Genomic DNA, 17,342 nt, shown 5'->3' with positions numbered 1-17,342 from the left:
CTTCTCCTTTTGCAGTGTACTCGCCTTGGGAGCTGGATCATGGAGATGCTGCCGGTACACTGCAACCCTGTGGTGATTTAATAGCATGCATCCTCTCTCTTCCTCTCCTAACAAGCCCCTCCTTCTTTCCTTGCTTGTTTCCATGGCGGCAGGTTTTGGCCATGGTGGTGGGGTTTGATCAAGTTCTTGTTGGGGTAAAAAAGGAGCATGGACTAAGCTAAGAGATGACCCATATTTGGCAAGGAAGCTGGCCTCACTTTGCTTTTGCCAGATCTAGTTTGCATCTTAGGTTAGGCCCCTTTGTCTTTCTCTCACTTTGGCATTTGGTTCTATCTATCTACCTCTCTCTCCCCCCTTCCTGTTCCTCACGCACACTGTAAAAGGGTGCACTGTGACTCCTGCTGTTGCAGTTTTACTGACGAGGGTTTGCTTATGTCTGTTTGCTTTGCTTTCCATTTGTTCAGGGATCCGCTTCCATTGTGGTGATGAGGGCTGCTTGGTTATACTTTGGTTTGTGCCTCGTTTGTGGTCTTAACTGTTACTCACGGCTGACCCTTTTTGCTATTATTCTTTTTTTCAGGATAAGGGCATCGTCATGATTTAATAGCCAACAGAGCTACACAATAAATTCGCAGAAGGAACTACTCCTCCCATGCTTCCTTCTGAGGTGTGAATTTCATCCACTTTCTCCTACTTTGAGATTTCCAATTGGTTGCAATTGTATACCATTTAGTTTTCCTTACTTTGACATGCATGGTTTGGTCTATTGAGTGAACAATTGGTTAGATATCAGTGTCTCCAAGTGACTGATATATGTTGGTAGGTTAACACTCAGAAATCTGTTTCTGTTGAAGAGGCAAGCTGAAAAGGATATGAATCGAGCCGAGTAGTAACCTACCTAAGCAAAACTAGATCAATTCATGTGGATAAATGAGTGACACGTAGTAAAAGCTAGTCTCTTGGATGATCTGGTTGATGTGATCTCAAGGTGATGGATGATTTAGAAAAAATAGTAGCCACCATATATAAATAGATACGTATTATTTTTATCTCATTAAATAGTCAACATCCTCTTACTAGGTTAGTTTGTGGTGCTTGATTTTCTAGCTAGCTGCATGTGTTAGATTTTTTAATGATTCAGTAAAATTTTAGTTAATTTGTTGGATCCTTTGTGTTGATGTGATGTATAGTTTCTCAGTCCTTCATTTGCACTATGGAAGTTTTTATCGGTTGCCTGCTTTGAGTTCATATATTGTGTCAACACATTAAGTCCGTATATTAAGTTAAGTGTCTGATCGGTTTTTAGCATGTCCACATTTTTTTAGATGTGCACCTTGTTCTTCACAAATTTCAACCAGCGTGTTCTCATTGATGATTCACCATCTATTTTTTCTAGACGTAAAAGCATATGATAGCAATACATATGTGCAAAGCACATGTGTGATGTGTCCAAATAATTAAGATTTGCACAGATTTAACAAAGAGGCAGCTAGCAATGGTAGGATTAAGTCATTTTAGTATCTTAAAGTGTACTTAGTATTAAATTTCCGACACTTATCATGGATCGGAGGAAGTAGCATTTACTTCATTTGAATTTCCTTTTTTCCTAAACTGCGGTATATAATTTATTCTTATTATTTAGCTTTTTTTAATGCTTCTAGGAGGAAAGAGATGAGAAAATATACATTTTATAAATTAATCATTGATCATTCTTGGGAGTATTTGCATTGAAATTGTGTTGATAACTCAATATGTAGATAGATTTGCATGAAATAGAACTATAAAATGTGTTTTCTGTTTATCTTTGGTTTTAAATTACGGAAAACTACATATTATTTCACATTGAGCTGACTCCTAGTTTTTTATTGCTTGGAAATCTGATGTACGTAAAGTAAGATAAGCATCATTGTACTTCAGCAAATGTTCAATTATTTTGCCTGCATATTTGAAGAAATTATTTGAATTTTCCATGCTTGTAAATATTGTCTTATAGAAACACTCAATAATTGCTCTAATGCAATGTTTCTGTGTTATATAGTTAGTTCAGGGAATAATGTTCACTAATTATCGTTTAAAAGCCTACAAAATAACAATTGTTGCCCAAAATCAGGGATCTATCAAAATCTGATATCGATTGATGGTCCTTGTATACAACTTAGCAAATCTTAGTCATAAAGCTTGTTTGTTTTTTGATCTTAATTTTATGGTGAGCCCATTCATATATAGATAGTGACATTCCTCCATTATGCTGTTATTTAGTTCGATTTCTTTTTAGAACATTGCTGAATACATATATATGGCTATCTAGAAAATAATATCATCGCTCACCTCTAAAAGGTACTCCCTCCATTCCATATTAGTTGTCGCTGATTTAGATGTAATCTGCAATAACTAATTGGAATGGAGAGAGCACATAATTAACAGTGAATTAAATGTAGTCATTATCCTTGGTATTATTTCCAATCTTAGATAACCTATATGTATGTTCAAAACACCGGAAACTACAAATGGAGGCCAAGCTACATGTATCCCTTTATTTTCAAAATTCAAAATTCGTATTTTAAAGTCTCAAAATAATTGAAAAAGGATTCTGAATGTATCCAATGATGTATACTACACGTGTGTTAAATCACAATGTGAAATTCTTTGTATTATAGGCTACACAAAAATGACAAATGTGTGGATATGAGCACAGTCCACATTTTACGACAGCGAATATTTTTATGTATCTTAGAATATAAAGAATTTACATTATTGTAGAATACATCATTGGATATATCCAGGATTTTTTTGAATCTTTCTGAAACTTCGAATATGATTTTTTGGTTTTTTAAAATAAAAAGGCTGGATGTAGCTTGGCCTCCAATTCCACTAAACACTGCCTTATAAAAATGACGTACATATAGTAAGGTGTGTAGTGATCTACACAGAGACAGGGGACATATGCGTGTTCAACTATCCTAACTAACCTTACCTAAGACATGAAACATGGGAAATGCATGTCGTTGCATGCGTGTTCTATTCCGTTGTGTTGACCTGTGCATACTTCTCTGTAAAACATGGGTTTGTGGTATAGAGTAATGCTCAATGGACCAATTATATATGTACTAATTAGTCTGAGGAATATTCATTTTATTTGTGTCTTGGAGGAATATTCAAATGGTTAGATAAATGAGAATAACTATGGAAAACTTAGATATCTTTGGTGTTAACGAAAATAGTTTTAGTATGGTCATCTTTTTTTTGAGAACCCGCCAGGTTTTAGTATGGTCTATCATGTGGTCATCTTTTGATTAGGGGTTTGTATAAACGTGCCCGAAACCGCATGGGTTAGTTCAATTCTATTCTTTGCTACTGATCAGAGCAAACCCATGCAGCAAGTTAAAATATATATAATAAGGCTGTTTTCATAGGTTGGTGAAAACTTTCATTTGAACACACCCCTAGTAATCACAACCACATGAATACGATAAAAAAGGAAGACCAAACTCACTCAAGACTAAATTAACCCCAATTAAGAGAAATGGAGAATATATAAATATGAACAAATGTGACAAGCTAAGTCACATCCGGAAGGAGGGGGTGGGGGCCGAAGAAAAAGTGGGCTGCACACTTGCACCAGTGGCCTTGCATCAGTTGACGAAATTCCAAATTGAACCATGCATCGGCAAGAGCATGCACTCCAAGATCCAAGATCCTAGGCACTCCTAGTGCGGCAATATATGCAGTATCTCCTCTAAGGCATTCTGGCGGAATTTAATTCTGTCTGCAAGAAATAGGTGATAGTTTTTAGCAAATTTTGTCGGAAGTTTATTCGCTTATTATTCCTGTGATTCTAGTTAAGTACATAGGGAACATGCATGTTTACGCTGTCAGAATTCTCTGATTAAAGTAGCAAGTCATAAGAGCATCTCCACTCGTTGGCGCTCCCCACGCCTAAATCTGGCGAAAGTTTCGTCCGGATTGGAGGAAATTTTGGCCCGGGGAGCCCATTTTTCCCAGTGGCGAGCCCAGGACGGATGTAAAGTATTTGACAAATTACGACGAATTCGAACAGAAGTAGGCGAAACTCATGCAAACATAAGCAAAATTTAGTGATATTTAACTTATATAGGCGATTTCGTACATATATACGCCGAATTCGTACATATATTTGAATTCGGCGACAGGGAAACATTAACTTAAACTAAAAGCGGCCTTCTACATGTCGAAATGGCGGTAGAAGGCCTTGTAGTCCGCGCCGTCGTCGTCGTCGCTCGAGCTGGCGGCGTCCTGGGACGGCGCCGCCTCGTACCAGCGGCTCGAACCCTGGCCAGGGTCACCGGCGCGTGGCGGCGTCGGCCGGTAAATGTCGTCGTCGCTGCTCTCCTCGAGCTTGATCAGCTCGAGGGGCATGGGCGCGACGTTCGTTGGCGCGGACGGTGCGGCGGCGTGGACGGCGCGTTGCCGCGCGGCAGCCAGGTCTAGCAGCCGCCGCTGCTGCTCCGCCTCCTGGCGCTCCCAGTCCCGCCTAGACCACTCCAGTGCGGCGTCCATGGGAAGGTTGTTGTCGGCGGGCACCAGGTCCGTGAGCGACCTGGCGATCGCCTCCGCCACGGCGGCGTCCTCCGCGCGCTTCGCCTCCTCCTCGGCAAGCTTGTTGGCGGCGTTTTTGATGGCGGCCGCAGCGGCCTCCTTCTTCGACGACTTCCTCTTCCGCCCGCGCTGCAGAGAGGAAGGCTGGTCGCGGATGACGAGGGCGCCACTGCTGCGCCCTCTGTTCGGCGGTGGCGACGCCGGTTCCTTCTTGACGGTCGAAGGAGACGCCCACTCCTTCTTGATGGTGGCCGGCGTCGACCCGCCGAACCTGGACGCCGACCTCGAGCCAGACGAGGACGAGGATGACGCCATCCTCCTCGGCATCCAGGAACTACCGTGCCGGCGCGACACGGTAGCCGCCACCGGCGGCTGCATCCCCAGGACGGGGAAGTTCCCGTCCTTGATGTGCGCGAGCACATTCTCGAGGGTGCGGCCAGGCGCGCTCCACCATCGGCGGCCGGCGGCGTTGTTCCTTGCCGAAGGAGGAGGAGGGCCGTCGTACGCGGCGAGTTCGCGTTTGTACCTGCGCCGGAAGAACGCGGTCCATGCTTCGTAGTTATCGGGGAAGAAGCGTGGATCCGCGCGCTACGAGCACCTCGTCGATCGCCGCTTCGAGTGCGCCCCAACCCATTGGCGGCGGCGGGATCGGCACGCTGCCTGCGCTCAGCCTCCATCCTCCCGGCGCGCGGAAGTCCGGCGGCGCCGGGTAGCCCGCCATGTGGTGGAGCCGCCCCTCCCATTGGTGGAGAGAGCGGTGGCCGAAACCATTGTTGGCCGCGCCGTCGTTCGCCATTGCTTTGGTCGCCACTGGTTCGTGCGAGATCGGGGAAGATTTGGGGAAGGTGAGCGAGGAGGTGAATGCGGGGCAGTCGCGGTTGATCGGCGATAAATAGAGGTAGCTGCGCGTGCTACCGAGGCGACGGCATTAACTCGCCGCGTAGAAGCTACGCGTCGGCGAACGAATAGTGACCGGCGGCAGGCTTTTGCAGCGCGCGGAAGACGATGCGATGAGGACGACGATCGGTGTATCTCGCCGACAAGTTGGGGCCACCAGACGCGCGGGAAGTTTCCTTGACGTTTCGCGCGCTTTCGTTTCGTCCGGAGTCCCCGAGTGCTCCCCGGGGGGCCGGGGATGGCCTGGGCTTTCCGGACGGATTTAGGCCCAAATCCGGATGAAATGAGGAACCGGGAGCGCGACTGGGCCGTTTTCGTCCATCCGGATGCAAAAAAGGCGTCCTGGGGGCCTCGTCGGGGACACGGCTGGGGATGCTCTAAGTCATGTAGATATGCTATGTGCCAACAGCTGTTTGTGAATTTGCATTATGCGGAGTGAGATCATGAATCTAATCATCAGATATTTTTTTGATATATCTTAATTGTTGTTAGAACAGTTCCTCTCTCTTTTTGAAAGAGGATAGTTCCTCATTTTTATTAAATTGCCAAATGATTTCTTCAGTTCGGTTTGCATATGGTTTCTGTGTAAGTAATTAAATTCAAATATTCTTGATCTGTATATAATTTAAGAACCACGAATTTATGCATTATTTGTTAATATATTGGTATGGATATTTCCAATGGCATTTTTAGTTCAATAATCTATCGTTTAATCAAGCATCCAGCAAAAAAAGAAAAGAAAAAAACCGAACTGAAATGCATATCAACTGGAAAAGAAGTAATACTAGTAAGGGGGTACTATTTTCCTTTCATTTTTAGATTTTATTTCAGTGCATACTGCAGATCGATTCTAGGTCAAAATGTTACTGATCATAAATGGATATTTGTTAGCGTGCCATTTTCTTGAGTTGTTTTGAATCAACTTCGTCATTTGCCGAGCTTAGGAGCATCAATAGCAACAAATTACGTACACGGGCGGCACACGTTACTCTCTGATGTTTTCATTGTTCAGTGAAGCAATATGCAGCCCCAATTATTTTGTTTTGTTTTGATTATATCAATCCATCCAGAGACTTTTTTGGAAAGGTGACCTGTGACTGTCGAGCTATGCTCGATTTTTTCTTGATCATTATTCGGTTATCGTGTTCCAGTGTTGGTGGAAAGAAGGCGACGTGAGAACAGTTGCCTACCTGTCATGCTTCATGAGGCATCCATCACACGTAGCCCTGCAGGTTGTCCTGCCTCTAGGCATGCGCTGTCGATCCTACCATGCATTTGCATGCATAGTACCACGGCGATTTACACAAAAATAACCTTTTTTTTAAAATAAAAACACAGACTGATCCTACCCTCTGGTCGAACTATTTCACTCATCTAACCCTTTTGTGCGGCGCTCTTCCCATCGGCGTCACACCTCACTGTGTGGCGCTCATGCGATCGGCGCTACACATCCATGCCGACGTGGCGTGATCGACGGTGCGCGCCGTTGACCAGCCGACGTGGCAGGATGTGTGGCGCCGTTCGCATGGACGCCACATATGTCAACTAATATGTCGAAAACATCCAGGTGGCACGAGTCTTAGCGCCAACCCTCTTTTGGTGCCAGGCAGCCTTGGCGTCGACCTGCACAACTTTAGGCCGTTTTCATTGGCGCAACCCATGGGTCAGATTTCCAAATAGTTATTTTTTGTGACGCATGATCATAGGGTAATCCCATGCGGTATAGATTTTCTTTTATATATAAATCAAGGATCTGGTCCCAAGTACAAAGTACAAAGGTTTCGAAATAGTTTTACCAAGGGCTAGGTTAGATTGTCAAAGAATACATATATGCACACGTATAGCTTGTTGTTAATGACGGAGACTCACATATCCAGGGAGTATACTTATCTGTTTTAGCCATATCTTTATAGGTTGGCACGTCGGCATTTTTATGTTGGGGAGAGAGAATAAGGAGAGAGAGAGATGTAGAGAGTATATTTATTATTATCTGGAAAAGAGTAGATTTTTTTTAGACCAAGTCATTTCTTAATTTAAGAACATGTTTGCTAGAAACACAATGAAAATTCTTGTTGGGCTTTAGTTGTTTCCTTAAAAAAGATAAAGCCCAATTACCATCAAGTAGGTATGAATTGTTGTATGGACTGTCATAGTAACGAAGGTGAAGTAGGAAATCCAATTCAGCTCACGGCTGCGTATGAAGCTATTGTGTTGTGAAGTGTTCTAAAAAGAAGAACTGTTGGAAAGCTTGTCGTTGAGTTTCAACTTCCCTCTTCTTATATAAATGAACGAAGTAATAGCTAGTTGGCATGTATTTCGTTGTGGAGTAAGAAAAAGTAGAGTGTTGAATATTCGGATTCAGGAATTCGTACTTGTTTAAACGTGTTGATGCTTGATCTTATGCATCAGCAAGAAAATTCTTCACACACGATCTCAGTATTGCACGGAAGAATAGACAGACACTCATGTATATTTTAAGATGCTCCAATTGTTGCTTCTTTTGTCTGCGTGGGTGTATGCTACTCTGTGCCACAAATCGTAGATTTAAAGTACTTTTTCTACAGTTAGCATTGCTTGTCACGCCTAAGATTTTGTAGAGAGGGATGCAACTCACAATGTATTGATTGGGTGCATATGACGTTACATATATAGGCCACGTCCTCGACTATACAAGGAAGGAGGCGGGCCCAATAATCAATACAAAGATATGTATCGCTATACATAACTACAGAAGATATACATCCGGATATACAAGGATATGTATCTCAACACCCCCCCGCAGTCGAAGCGTCGCCTGGCCGAACGCATAGAATGGACCGGAACTCCTCAAATGATGCCGTAGGGAGACCCTTGGTCATGATATCCGCAAATTGTTGGGAGGTGGGCACATGAAGTACTCGAATGTGTCCAAGGGCCACCTGTTCCCGAACAAAGTGGATGTCCAGCTCAATATGCTTGGTGCGGCGATGGTGGACCGGGTTGGTGGAGAGGTAGACGGCGGAGACATTGTCGCAATAGACCACGGTGGCTTTGGCAACAGGACATGAGAGCTCAACGATGAGTTGCCGCAGCCAAGAGACCTCGGCAACCGCGTTAGCAACAGCCCGATACTCCGCTTCGGCGCTGGAGCGAGAGACCGTGGGTTGTCGCTTAGACGACCAGGAGATGAGCGAAGGTCCGAAGTAGACGCAGTAGCCAGACGTGGAGCGACGCGTGTCGGGGCAGCCTGCCCAATCGGCGTCCGAGTAGGCGACGATGTCCGTGGCGGTGGAGGCGTGGAGGGAGAGGCCGAAGTCCATGGTGCCACGAATGTAGCGGAGGATCCGCTTGACCGCAGCCCAATGAGGATCCTGCGGAGCATGCATGTGAAGGCACACCTGCTGGACAGCATACTGCAGCTCGGGGCGGGTCAAGGTGAGGTACTGCAGGGCACCGACGATGGAGCGATAAAATGACGCATCCGTGGCCAACGAACCATCCGTGGAGGAGAGCTTGGACTTCGTGTCGACAGGCGTGGCCGCGGGTTTGCAATTAAGCATACCGGCGCGGTCCAGGAGCTCGTGGGCGTACTTGCGCTGATGAAGTAAGAAGCCGTCGGTGCGACGTACAACCTCGATGCCGAGGAAGTAGTGCAGGGGCCCCATGTCCTTGAGGGCAAACTCAGCGCGAAAACGCTCGGTGATTTGTCGCAGGAGGTCCGTGGAGCTGGCCGTCAAGATGATGTCGTCGACGTAGAGCAGCAGGTACGCGGTGGTGGCACCATTGTTGTACACAAACAACGAGGCATCAGAGCGGGTGGAGCGGAAGCCGAGTTGGTGAAGAAACGCTGTGATGCGCTGGTACCAGGCGCGTGGGGCCTGCTTGAGCCCGTATAACGAGCGCGAGAGCAGGCACACATGGTCGGGGTGGGCGCTGTCGATGAAACCCGTGGGCTGCTGGCAGAAGACCTGCTCCTCGAGATGGCCGTGAAGAAAGGCGTTGGAGACGTCCATCTGGTGCACGGGCCACGCACGGGAGACCGCGAGCTGAAGGACAGTGCGGATCGTCCCGGGCTTGACAACCGGGGCGAAGGTGTCAGTGAAGTCGACGCCGGCACGCTGGCGAAAGCCACGAACCACCCACCGCGCCTTGTGACGGTCGAGAGTACCGTCCGGATGGAACTTGTGCTTGAAGACCCACTTCCCGGTGATGATGTTGGCGTGAGGGGGTCGGGGAACAAGCGCCCATGTCTGGTTCCGCTGCAGGGTGTCGAACTCGTCCTGCATGGCCGCAAGCCACTGCGGGTCGCGGAGAGCAGTCCGGGCATAGGCGGACAGGGGCGATGGCGTGGATGCTGAAGGCGCGGAAGTCGACGCGGTGCAGACGTACTCGTCCGAGGGGTACCGCGTGCTAGGGACGCGAATCCCTGCACGGGCGCGCTTGAGGGCCCCCGTGGCCGGCGGCGGAGGAGGCGGCGACGGAGCCGGAGGCGAGGCGTCGCCCGACGAGGACGGTGCGGCGCCTGAGCTGAGGCTCGAGGGTGACGCAAGCGGCGTCGAGGCGGATGAACCCGGCGAAGGGGCGTCGCCCGGCGAAGACGGCGCGGCGCCCGAGCTGAGGCTCGAGGGCGACGCAGGCGGCGTCGAGGCGGGCGTCGGCGCAGGTGTCGGCGCGGGTGTCGGCGTGGGGTCACCCGAGACATGGCTCGAGGGTGACCTAGAGGGTGGCGAGGCAGCGCCCGAGACAGAGCTCAAGGGCGCGGCGGAGAACGACGAGGCAGTGCCCGAGTCCGAGCTCGAGGGCACTGCAGCCGGCGGACCTGCAGGGGGTCGACGCCGGGGACCATCAGTAGTCGAAGGAGGAGTGGCGACCACCTATCTCTGTGCAAAAGGAAAGCAATGCTCATCAAAGTACACGTGCCGGGAAGTGATGACGCGGTGAGAAACCGGATCATAGCAGCGGTAGCCTTTGGTGTTAGCCGGGTAACCGAGGAAAACACACGGAACGGAACGAGGGGCGAGTTTATGAGGAGTGGTGGCGGCGATACTAGGATAACAACGACAACCGAAAATCCGAAGATCGTCGTAGGATGGAGGGGAACCGTAAAGGAGGTGATGAGGTGCATAGTTCCAACAGGGACGACACGGACGAAGGTTGACAAGGAGGGTGGCGGTGGCTAAGGCGTCAGGCCAAAAGGTGGGGGGAACATGGCTGTGGAATAGGAGTGTGCGGACACAGTCGTTGAGGGTGCGGAGGATACGCTCGGCGCGGCCTTTTTGTTGGGACGTGTATGGACAGGTTAGATGGAAAATAGTGCCATGAGAGGAGAGTAGGGTGCGTACGGCGACATTGTCAAACTCTTTTCCGTTGTCAGTTTGTAGGGCGTGGATGGGGCGACCGAACTGGGTAGAAACGTAGGCGTAGAAGGCTGTGAGAGTGGTGGCGACATCGGACTTTTTACGGAGGGGAAATCGTCCACACAAAATGAGAAAAATCATCAAGAATAACTAGGTAATAAAGAAGACCAGAATTACTCGAGATTGGAGAGGTCCATACATCACTATGAATTAACTCAAAAGGAAAAGACGCAACAGTGGAAGACTGAGTAAAAGGAAGACGAACGTGTTTACCAAGATGACACGCTTCACAACTATGTGAAGACTGTTTAGTAGATGAAAATGAAAAACCCCTCATTATTTGGTGAAGCGTGTTGGCACTGGGATGTCCAAGACGAGCATGCCAAAGATCAACGCCTGCGGAGAGAGCACGAGGTGCGGCACCGGGGGTGGAAGGCGACATCACCGTATACAAATCGCCGGGGCTCTCACATCGATGGAGGACCATTCGGGTGCGGGCGTCCTTAACAGAAAAACCAAAAGCATCAAATTCAACAGTCACAGAGTTGTCACGAGAAAAAGTTTTAACAGAGACTAAATTCTGAATAAGCTGGGGAGACACAAGAACATTATTGAGAGACAGTGGTTTAGAAGTAGATGGAAAATTAGCAGAACCAATGTGAGAAATAGGAAGACCGGCGCTGTTACCGACAATGATGCGAGACTCGGTGGAAGTGGGAAAGGAATGGGAAAGGTTACCCGGGTGAGCGGCCATGTGAGACGAGGCGCCCGTGTCCATAAACCAGTTGCCGCCACCGGCGTAAGAGCCAGGTGCGGGCGCGGCGTGGTAGGCCGGGGCGTAGGATGGCGGCGTGGCGGTGAAGGCCGGGGCGTAGGGCGGTGTCGCGGTGAAGTGCATCTGGTGAGTCGGCGGGCGCGGCACCGGCATGTTGTAGGCGTGGATGAGCCCCGTCCGTGGGTTGTAGGCGAAGGGGTGGCTGTCGTTGGAGACCGATGACATGATGACGCGCGCGCGGGGGATGGCGACGGCGCGGGGTTGGGGAGGGAGGCGCGACGGCGGCTGCAGGTGCGGCGGCGCGGCGTGAGTAGGGGCACACGCGGCGGCGGCACAAGGGCGGCGGCGCTAGGGTTGGAGGGTGGGGCGGCGCGCGCGGGGAGAGAGGGGCGCGACGGCTAGGTTAGGAACGGTAGGTGTCTGATACCATGAAGAGAGGGATGCAACTCACAATGTATTGATTGGGTGCATATGGCGTTACACATATAGGCCACGTCCTCGACTATACAAGGAAGGAGGCGGGCCCAATAATCAATACAAAGATATGTATCGCTATACATAACTACAGAAGATACTGTTGTGGGTATACTTTATGGGTATATCAACGGCATGGCCTAGATCCGGCAAGCCCGGGTGGCCCATAGTTGGTGGTGAGGCATGTGGCCCATCGGGCGGCCCAGTTGCTGTAGATCATGAAGGATGAAGTCCAGCCCAGGAACGAGGAGCCGGATCTTAACCGACCTACAAAGGAGGCCGGATCCGTGAAGGCCCATGAAGTATCCGGATCCAGCATGACTTAGAAGGAAGGCGGATCCTTGACGTACACGGCAAGACTTTGTACCGTAGTTAGGCAACTTGTATTCCGGCTAGGACTCTCCGTGTAAACCCTAGATCCGGGCGCCTATATAAGCCGGATCCTGGGAGCCCTAGAGGCACGTTCACAACCACAACTCATTGTAATAACGCGAAAGCGCCCAGATAATTCCAGACAAGCAGCAGTAGGCCCTGTCATCGTGCAGGTGTTCCGAAGCTGGGTAACTCGCGTACCACCGTCCCGAGAGCACTCCGCCCTATGGCCCCTACCTCTTCTCCCCCTCGTGAGGATCCCTCCTCCGGGGTACCGTCTATTAGGCAACGACAGATACACATCCGGATATACAAGGATATGTATCTCAACAGATTTGAACGTTTTTTTCAGTGTAAGATGAAGATAAAATGATGGAAGGATTGCTCGGTATGCAGTACGTATCAAGATGATGGAATGATGCAACAAAAGGTAGCATATCAGACTCATCCAATTAGGTGCTAGTCAACTCACATGCAAAACAACTTACTGAACGATGTAGGCGCCACCTTACGGTGTACAAGCGATTACTTGACTTTTCATTCATTTGGAAGCACTTCGTTCACAGAATGATATTAATCCATGTACTGCATCGACACAGCAACACGAAGATCAAGCCCAGCTGGACAAACATAATGATTAGTGTATTAAACGATACTGAATCCAGACGGAAACACACAAGATCAAAGGAGTGCACTCCTCCATGCATTGCTGCCAAGCAGTTGGATTTCATTTGCCCCCACTGGGTCAGACAAGAACAACAATCAGATGTGGAGGGATCGACCAGGGAAAATATTTGGCATCATATCTCACTGAAACATGTTGCCCTCTATCCTGTACTGCTACACAGTTGGGAGTTCGCCCCACACACACAAGAACAGGCTACTAAAATACAACTGAATGAATTGAACTGCCATGCTGGAGACGGCGAACATCACTGTTACTTTGTCCAGAAACATGTCAAAGTTTTGACATGAACATGGGCACTATTGAGTTTTGAGGCGGCGCACTCCTACTAGGAAGCACCTGCAACAGCAAATTGATGGTAGAATTAGGACCACTGCTTGTGTGATATCTAGTCAGAAGTGCAAATCAGAATGAAACAGAAAGGCTGGCCATAGATGTGTGATATCTCAACAGAAATATACAATTTATGTTGTCAGTATCAATTAATGTTCATGTGTTTCTTTTGTGCGGATTGTAGTTTCTGTGTTTCTTTGCCCCACTTATCTGAAACTTTGAGATATTCGAACTGCAAAGATCTCTCATATGAAGACTCTGTATGTCCAGATGGTTTATATATAGTGCCGTGGGCTGTAATTGTACCTTGGTGTCAGAAGGCTTCCGAATGAATCCCTTATCTTGAAGGGATCTCACTGCTTCATGGAGGTATTCATGTACAGGTGTGAACTTCATGCCTAGGTCCTTGAGAGGCTGGTTTGTGAACTTGTAACCCTTCTTTGGTGGATTCACCTCATCTTTGCATCTGCACAAGTTAGTGAAGGATTAGATTGGTCACTATCCAAAGATGCCGCCTAATTATGTCGCTGCTTTGCCTTGAGAGGTTTCAAAAGCTGGGGAAGCACTTATGTCATGTGCTGAAAAGTTGAAAGCAAAGTTGGTGGTTGATGATTAACTCTCATCAGAGCAATTTGCTTTGTCTTCAAGGCAAATGGAAGCGAAGCTATTGCTTTCAAGTTTCAGACAGCGGGAAACCACTTCTGCTCTATCAACCGAACAGATGCAATGGCAATTTAATCATGCATAGATAACATACACGCATTTGTGGAAAGAATTCTTCTTAATTTAGTGTTAGAGGATACTGTAAAAACATGTACACTTGATGTTGTAATTTGGAAGAAAGATCCAATGCATCCTACTAGCACGTTTTGAGTACTATCTTAGGAGTATAAACTATGGGGAAAATTTGAGTTGAATGATGAGGGAGAACGCTAGCGTACCTTGTGGGAATCGGGTACTCTGGGAAGAGGCCGGCGAGGATCCGGCAGAGCTCGCCGCGGTGCAGAGTCCTCTCGGCGCAGACATATCTCCTTCCGCCGGCGTTGGGCGCGAGGAGCACCCTGATGTGCGCCTCTGCGGCGTCCCTGACGTGCACGTAGGCCTGCGACTGGTTGACGTACATCCTGGCCCCGCCGGTGAGGTACTTGAGTATGTGCAAGGTGCTGGTGTTCATGCTGGGCTGCAGCAGCTCGCCGAGCGTCACGACCGGGATGACCACCGCCAGGTCCAGCCCCCGCGCCCGCGCCAGCTCCCACGCGCCCTGCTCCGCGATCGTCTTGGCGTAGCAGTACCAGTTCTGCCATATAGATTATTGTCCCGTTCATGCGCATGAGGGATTTGGGCGTCAAAGGCGGAGATCAGAGGATACCAACCTTGGTTCTCTTGCAGTATTCGAGGTCGCTCCAGCTGGAGTCGTCGAGGGGCGCGTCGGTGTCGCGGTGGGGGTTCATGTACATGGTGCCGATGCTGGAGGATAGCACCACGCGGCGGACGCCGGCGTCGGCGGCCACCTCCACGACGTTGCGCGTGCCGGTGATGACGGGCTCGATGATCTCCTCCTGCGAAGAACGCAATGCATGGGGGGCAAAAGAGCGTGAGCTCGATCCATTCATCGGGGAGGTCTCAGGTGGGGAGCGGGGCTGGTGGTGTACTTACGGGGGTGTCGTGCATCGGGGAGGCGGTGTGGATGACGCCGTCGCAGCCGTGGAAGGCGGCGCGGAGGGTGTCCCGGTCGAGCAGGTCCACCCGCACCATGGTGAGGCGCTCCGCCGCGCCGTCGAGCGCCCACAGGTGCGCGTTCTTGGGGTCATCTGCGGACGACAAACAGGCAGCTCGTCAGCCCAACCGATCGAATCCATTCCAGCCAAGAAACACATTTGGGAGAGAGAGAGGGGAATCGTACCGGCGCGGCGGGAGGTGCCGCGGACGGCGTAGCCGCGGGCGAGGAGGAGCTTGACGATCCAGGATCCGATGAAGCCGCCGGCGCCGGTGACGCAGACGAGGACGGCCATGGCCACGGCGATGACAGGTCCCGGCCGAATCCAAGAATGTTGTAGGTGGGGTGGGGGAGGAAGCAGGAGGCGTAATTAATCCAGGAGCTGCTAGCAGCAGATCCCTGGGGCAGAGGATTCCAAAACGAGGAGAGGATTTATTAGGTGGCGCGTTACTTGGCACACTCGCTGAAACGGTGGAGAAACCGAGCGGCAATTCCCGGGAACTATATGCGCCGGTGGCGTTGCTGGCAGGTCATGTGAACCGCGGCGCGGGGCGGAAAGACCCGAAATGAAAACGACCAAGACGAGACCACCGCGTCCGCGTGAATCTCTGAGTCTGAGCTCGCGCGAACTGCGGACTGCAGACCAGGCCGCGGTGGCCGCTGGGGAAAGTTCAAAAGAAAACGAAAAGGACAGATGGAAGGGAAGGAGATCAACGTGTTTCTCGACACCCTTTCCTAATGCAGGCATACTTTTTTTAATAAAAGGCATTTAAGTGGCCAACTTTAATTTAACAAAGCAATCACGCACACGAACTATCGAAGAAGCTACAAACGGAAGCGTGAACACCGAACAACCAAAGCGCCTACGAAACTCCGAGAAGAGCTGGAGTGTACAGTGTCGGGCCGGAGCTCACTCGATAGCGAGCCATTTTCACGCACGCCTCAACAAAACTCCTCCGACGCAGAAACGCCACCGGAAGCCGACCACCACCGGGGGCCAACCCTCGTTGCTCACAAACCGAACAGCAACGTCAAGGAAGCTCGACAAGGAAAAGGCAGAAGCAAGCTTTGCCGAGGATCGCCAGACGAAGAGCCAACACCAAGAGGCACCGCACCTCCGCCGCACAACCAACGGAGAGCCACACGCCATGAACTCCAAGGCGGTATCTTCAAGAAGAGCACGATGCCAAAGCGTCGCTACCGCCTGATCCAGAGATCTTGGGTTTTCACCCGGAGGTCGTGGATGAACCGAGCGCCGCCACACCGACGCCTTCAACAAGGGAGCGACGTCTACGGACATCACCGCCGTGGCCCAAACGGGCAAGGGTTTCCCCCGGCAATAGCAGTCTGCCCATCCACACAAGGAAGCGGTCGCCGCCGTAGCAACATCTGCCCCGCTGACACAACATGTGGCTCGCCGGAACCACGCCGTCCACACGGCCGAGGATCCCAACCAGCACCCGAGTCTCTGGCTCACCCGCCAACCAGCAGAACTCCCACCGTCCGGGGCCGCCGCCCCGGCGTCCCACCTCTGCAAACTGACAACCTAGGAGAGAGCAAAGGACAACCTCGAGTGGCCACAGACCGCCAACCAAGGCGCAGGCCGGCCACCGCAACCAGCACCACCGAAGCAAGACGCGAGGAGACCCGACCCGAACCTGCAAAAGCGGCCACCTTCAACCCCCATGGTTGTCGGCGCCAGCAGATCGGGGACGGAGACGGCTCGAAGGGGATCAGGCCCCTGCCTTGGTCCGCACCCGCGGAGGCCCAAGGAGCCGCCACCACCGCACCAGGCGGCCTCCACGTCGAGTCCGAGCAAGCGCTACCGCCGCCTGCCGTGCGTCACGCCGCGCCGGTCGCCATCCGCGCCGCCGTCGCCTCCACTCCGCACCGACAGGCGAGGCCGCGCTGCCCGCCGTCGAGGTCGCTCCGAAGAGGGACCAACACCGCGAGCACGCCAAGGGGTGCGCCGTCTCCACGCCGACGCCGGAGCTCCGCGCCGCCACGCCCGACGCCCGAGCGTGGCGCCCTCACCGGGCAGCGGACGGCTAGCGCCGCCACCACCGCGCGAGGGAGAGGGGGCCCGCCGCGACGTCGGCGCCGCGCGGGCTTTGCCCGGCGACGCCCTCAGGCGGCGGCGAGATGGAGGGGGAGGGGATGGGGGGTCGGGGAGGGGCG

General features: G+C 50.9%; 1 protein-coding gene and 1 long non-coding RNA gene across 5 annotated transcripts in view; one reads left to right on the top strand and one right to left on the bottom strand.

The window, feature by feature from the left end:
- Window positions 1–13,679, top strand: part of LOC127308095 (uncharacterized) — a 32,681-nt gene extending 19,002 nt beyond the window's left edge. For 3 of the 4 annotated variants that reach the window (XR_007856262.2, XR_011746835.1, XR_011746833.1), the window contains 5 exons: window positions 16–54; window positions 153–289; window positions 465–667; window positions 12,782–12,859; window positions 13,029–13,679. This is a non-coding gene — a long non-coding RNA (uncharacterized lncRNA). Of the gene's footprint in view, window positions 1–15; window positions 55–152; window positions 290–464; window positions 668–12,781; window positions 12,860–12,995 lie in introns of all 4 variants that reach the window. The other variant, XR_011746834.1, reaches the window with a different exon arrangement.
- Window positions 13,108–15,725, bottom strand: LOC127308093 (cinnamoyl-CoA reductase 1). Its single transcript, XM_051338865.2, has 6 exons — window positions 15,351–15,725; window positions 15,104–15,258; window positions 14,821–15,006; window positions 14,389–14,744; window positions 13,754–13,913; window positions 13,108–13,453 (listed from the first exon to the last, which is right to left on the bottom strand). The coding sequence occupies exons 1-6, from the start codon at window positions 15,457–15,459 to the stop codon at window positions 13,388–13,390; spliced, it is 1,032 nt and encodes a 343-aa protein (XP_051194825.1). The 5' UTR covers window positions 15,460–15,725; the 3' UTR covers window positions 13,108–13,387.
- Between the last annotated feature and the right edge of the window lie 1,617 nt (window positions 15,726–17,342).

Source organism: Lolium perenne, chromosome 6 (assembly GCF_019359855.2).
Source record: "Lolium perenne isolate Kyuss_39 chromosome 6, Kyuss_2.0, whole genome shotgun sequence".
In the NCBI taxonomy this organism is placed as follows: Eukaryota; Viridiplantae; Streptophyta; class Magnoliopsida; order Poales; family Poaceae; genus Lolium; species Lolium perenne.
The sequence above is the reverse complement of the archived record's forward strand: the minus strand, read 5'-3'. Positions and strand labels throughout refer to the sequence as shown.

Bases quoted from the DNA above. Each gene is read 5' to 3' on its own strand.
- LOC127308093 (XM_051338865.2), bottom strand. From the start codon at position 15,459: ATGGCCGTCCTCGTCTGCGTCACCGGCGCCGGCGGCTTCATCGGATCC. The intron at 13,914-14,388 runs GTACGCTAGCGT...TAACTTGTGCAG, and splicing joins GAGTACCCGATTCCCACAAG to ATGCAAAGATGAGGTGAATC. The intron at 13,454-13,753 runs GTACAATTACAG...TTGCTGTTGCAG, and splicing joins GGAAGCCTTCTGACACCAAG to GTGCTTCCTAGTAGGAGTGC.